This window comes from Penaeus vannamei, chromosome 35 (assembly GCF_042767895.1).
Source record: "Penaeus vannamei isolate JL-2024 chromosome 35, ASM4276789v1, whole genome shotgun sequence".
Classification (NCBI taxonomy): domain Eukaryota; kingdom Metazoa; phylum Arthropoda; class Malacostraca; order Decapoda; family Penaeidae; genus Penaeus; species Penaeus vannamei.
Genome location: NC_091583.1, coordinates 25,369,069 through 25,374,068, shown reverse-complemented (window position 1 = coordinate 25,374,068; position 5,000 = coordinate 25,369,069). Strand labels below are relative to the sequence as shown.

Sequence of the window (5,000 nt, the reverse complement as noted above, 5' to 3'; positions counted from 1 at the left end):
ATCAAAATATCATGGGGGTCATTTAAAGTTCATTTAGCCCTCCAATCTTCATAAACAGGAATCAAATGTTCTTTGTTTACAGCAGCCTATATATACGTATGTCCGGGTAGGGGTCGACACAAGCGTTCCCTGCCGCTTACCGAAGGTGACACAACGGATTCCTCTTTTCGTCAGCGCCGCCATGAGGATGCGTTACTTCTGGATGCTGGGCTTCGTCACGACGGCCGCCGCGCTCCTGCTGGAGGCGGAGGAAGCTCAGGGAAAGGTGAGTGGATATATATATGTACATAGATACTTACCCGTCCATCAATCGACGCAAATCTACCTTTCTCCTTTCACTGCCCCGTCTGTGTCCCCAGGGCGTCGAGGAGGAGGTGGACCTCGGACCATGCGAGGAGGCCAAAGGAAGCTGTGTCCCCGAGAGAAACTGCTCAAGGATCATCTCTGGCGCTGAGTGTCCAGAGGGAAGTGTTTGCTGTAAGTCCTATCGGCTGGTTGTCTGTTTGTTGATAATGCAGTGGTCGTTGTTTGGATGAGGAAAATGTGAGGAAAAGGTTTATGTTGTGTCTATATGTGTCAATCGGTCCTCATGGTTCGGGAGTTGATACCGGCAGCGAGAATTCTCTCTTTTTCCGGGATTTTGCAAGATCCCAGAAATTGAGGATTTCTGGCTCCTGGTACCAGCGCCCAGACCCACATCGTTGGACATGGTACAGCGATGCGGGTAATGCAGCCAAGGAGAATGACCACATTCTCGTTAGCACTCGTTGGCGGATCCTCCAGAACTACAGGTTGTATAGGAGTGCCGAGTTCTGCGGTACTGACCATAGATTGGTTGTGGCTACCCTCCGGGTACACTTCAAAACTCCCCAGCGGCCCAATGACCACCCTAGGGTATTTCATTTGGACAGGCTGAAGGAGAGGGAGTGTGCTCGGGGGTTTGCTGTGACAATCCGTGATCGATCTTGACAAAAGCATTTGGCGATACCAGTACCTGTGCAGAAGGACCAAGCTACGGGTTTTCAGGGCCCTGATAATGCCAGTTTTGCTCTACGGTAGTGAAACCTGGACATTATCCAGTGCCCTGAAGTCTTGTCTTGATGCCTTCTGTAATAGGTCCTTGTGCCGGATCATGGGGTATTGTTAGCGGGACCATGTCTCTAACCGACGGTTGCACCGTGAGACTGGCACAGGACCTGTTACCTGCACAATCCGGGATCGCCAACTCGGGCTATATGGCCACCTTGCTAGCTTTCCATAGGCTGATCCTGCTCATGAGGTTGTCTCTGTAAGAGACAACCCTGGGTGGAGGAGGCCTGTGGGACGACCGAGGATGTCGTGGCTTGGGCAGATCGATCAAACCTGTCTGGAGGAGCTCGAGATGGGCCGAGTACCTGCCTGGCGGCTTGCCATGACGGATCTCAAAAGGTGGAGGCTATGCTCCCCCGTCGGCGTTAGCTCCTAATGATGATAGATGTGTAGCTTTTTATTTATTTATTTATTTATTTTTATTATTATTATTATTTATTTATTTATTATTATTTATTTATTTTTATTTTTATTTTTTTGTACAGGATATATATGTATACTTTTCTGTATGTGTAGTGTCTGTTTTTTATATACAGGATTTTTTTTCTGCAATTTTGATTTATTTCTTAAAATTTCAGGCACGGAGGAAAGGATAACGTACATGATCGAAACGAGAGGTATGGTCGAAAAAATCACATGTATTAGAGAATAGTTTCAGATATCTTACCTCATTTCACCATTTCCTCCTACACATACACAAATTCATACACACATATACACGCATATACACAAACACACAAACAAGAAAACACGTAGACATTAACAATGCACACGTGAAGACAAGCACAGATAAACAAACAACACACACAGAGGCAGCGTTACTTTTTCCTTGTTATGAATTCTTTGCTGAAGGGCGGTTACTGCAGCCGTCTGCGGCAGCCGCCACCGCGTGCTCTCCGGGCTGTCTAAATGGCAACTGCAAGTGCTGCATTCCGCAGTGCAAGACGATGAGCTGGTGGTTCCAGAAGGGCGGCTTCTGCGTGACCAGCGCGGCCTTCTGCGTGGGCACCCTCACGCAGGAGTGCCAGAGCTCGGGGTGCATGTGCCAAGGGAGGGCATGCCGGGTGAGGGTGGAGGAGGGAAGAAAGGAAAGAGAATAAAGACGGAGGCGAGAACATGAAACTGCTAGAATAAGAAGGGATCAGAAAAGATTCATGACAAAAATGAAAGAAAAACCGTCACTCCGCAATCAGCGGAATCTAACCCGGATTTCCGCATTTCAGCCGCCTGCCACAGGACGAAGCGCTGCAGGAGACGCAACGGGAGATGCGGGAAGAGCCGCTGCTCGTCACACGAAGACGAGATCCAGGGAGGCTGCTCCGGCGCCGGCTGCAGGTGCTGCGCGCCGGCGACCTGCGAACTAACCAATGAATGCAGGAGAGCCAATGGGCGCTGCACTGGCAAAGGATGCAGGAGGCAAGAGCGTGAGCTTCCCGGTGGATGTGGTCGTAGACATTGCAAATGTTGCATACGTGATGAAAGTAAGTGGCTATAAATTTTTCTTTAGTTTTATCATTATTTTCATTTATTCGGAAGAGAATCGCGTCAGTAGTAAAAATGGAAGATAGATGGAGAGAGAGATATATCTAGATAGAAAGATAGATATATAAAGACAGATAACAATCAGCGACGATATGTTAGGAAAAGTGAAAATCGGATCTTGTCGGAAAGGACTGCGTCGACCGCAATGATCCTCTTCTCCCACGTGGAAAGTGAAGCTCTCTTCCTCTCCTCAGAATGCACGGCGAATCAGAGATGCACAAGGAGGAATGGATCCTGCTCAAGGAGGTCCTGTGGGAGCGGAGAGATGGAGATTTACGGAGGCTGCGACGGTGCAAGATGCCACTGCTGCGCTCCTGAAGACAAGAAAGGTGAGTCCATTGCTTATATATGTATATATATATATATGGAGAGGGAGGTGGGGGCGGGGCTGGGAGGTGGGTTTTGCTTTGGATTTATATCTCTTTCTCTCTCTATCCCTCTCAATCTTTTACTTCTTTCTGTCTGTCTCTTTTTCTTTCTCACTCCCTGTCTCTGACTCTCTTTCTCGCCTCTTAATCTGCGAAGGTAAGGCAGTAGTTAAAATGGAAGATAGACGTATATATATATATATATATATATATATATATATATATATATATATATGTGTGTGTGTGTGTGTGTGTGTGTGTGTGTGTGTGTGTGTGTGTGTGTGTGTGTGTGTATACACACATATATATCCATATATAGAGAGACATGTATCTAGAGAGAAAGAAAGATATACAGATCGATAACAATTAGTCCTGATATGCTACAATAAGTGAAAATCGGATCTTGTTAGAAAAGATTGCGTCGACCGCAATGATCCTCCTCTCCCACGAGGAAAGTGAAGCTCTCTTCCTCTCCTCAGAATGCACGGCGAATCAGAGATGCACAAGGAGGAATGGATCCTGCTCAAGGAGGTCCTGTGGGAGCGGAGAGATGGAGATTTACGGAGGCTGCGACGGTGCAAGATGCCACTGCTGCGCTCCCAAAGACAAGAAAGGTGAGTCCATTACTTGGGGACGATATTATATATATATATATATATATATATATATATATATATATATATATATATATATATATATTTATATATATATACATATACATATATGCATATATATATATATATATTTATATATATACATATATATATATATATATATATATATATATATATATATATATATATACATATATATATATCATTCATCTCTTTTTATGTCTCTTTTTCTCTCACTCCCTGTCTCATTGTCTTTTCAGTCTCTCTTTCTCTCTAGCTCTCTGTCTGTCTCTGTCTCTCTCTATATATATCTTGTTAATGTGACTAGAAATCCTAGACGCCTCCCCCTCCTCCCGAAAAAAATTAATATATACATGTAAATGCATATGTATATGTATATTATTTATACATATACATACATACAAACACATATATATGTACATATATATATGCATATATATACATATGTGTAACCACTCTTAGTTTTTAAAAATATATATATAACACATATAAGCTTTCATATAAATGATCCTTAGAAAATAAAAATAACGTAGGTATCTGAAAAATGATTGAAATGTAGAATAGAAGCTTAGATTAAAAAATCTGAAGAACTGCAATGTTTAAATAGACAAAAAAAAAATAATAATAATAAAAAAAAATAATAATAATAATAAATATTTTTTTTTTTCCTTTTCCTAGAATGCAAACCCAAGAAGCAATGTAAGTGGAAAGGCAGATACTGCACGACGGGAAAATGCAAAAACAACGAAAGGGTAATAAAACGCGCTTGTCAAGGGAAAGAATGCCGCTGCTGCGCCCCTGGTCGAGGTGAATATAGTGACAATAGTGATTTGACGTGTGATTTTTATCATTATCATTATTATTTTTGATGTTTTGTTGTTCATGATTTCTATTTATGTTTGATTATTTTTTACCGGTATTCCAATTGTTATCGATATTATTATTATGTGACTAGAGCTGTTGTCATAACAATTATCATTCTGTCGATATATAATTTAGTTTCGTTCGTTATCTTACATTATAAATAATCAATAAATAACCATAGAAACCGGATTTTCCTCCAGTTTGCAAGAGGAAGACTAAATGCAAGGAGAACAAGGGTTCCTGCAGACAGGGCCGTTGCAAGAGCTACGAGAAGGAAATATACGAGGGTTGCAAGGGCCTTCGCTGCCGGTGCTGCGCTCTCGACATGGGTAAGCGTGGGTGGTGTTCCGATGAATATTCTTGCTTTTTATGATTTGCTGTTGACGGCTTTCGAACCCGGAAAAAAAACAAACTCAATGCTGTCACCACCACCATCAACAACAAAAACAACAATAACATTAATAACAATAACAATAACATTAACAATAACAAGAATAAAAGC

At 42.4% G+C, this 5,000-nt stretch overlaps 1 protein-coding gene across 1 annotated transcript in view; it reads left to right on the top strand.

Moving 5' to 3' along the window:
* The first annotated feature begins 135 nt into the window (after window positions 1–135).
* LOC138859328 (tenascin-like) overlaps window positions 136–5,000 on the top strand; it is a 5,718-nt gene continuing 853 nt past the window's right edge. The window contains exons 1-8 of the mRNA XM_070114077.1: window positions 136–265; window positions 360–477; window positions 1,668–1,706; window positions 2,313–2,570; window positions 2,826–2,960; window positions 3,479–3,613; window positions 4,313–4,441; window positions 4,699–4,827. Coding sequence (XP_069970178.1) covers window positions 182–265; window positions 360–477; window positions 1,668–1,706; window positions 2,313–2,570; window positions 2,826–2,960; window positions 3,479–3,613; window positions 4,313–4,441; window positions 4,699–4,827 — 1,027 coding nt within the window. The 5' untranslated portion in view covers window positions 136–181. The remainder of the gene's footprint in view (window positions 266–359; window positions 478–1,667; window positions 1,707–2,312; window positions 2,571–2,825; window positions 2,961–3,478; window positions 3,614–4,312; window positions 4,442–4,698; window positions 4,828–5,000) is intronic.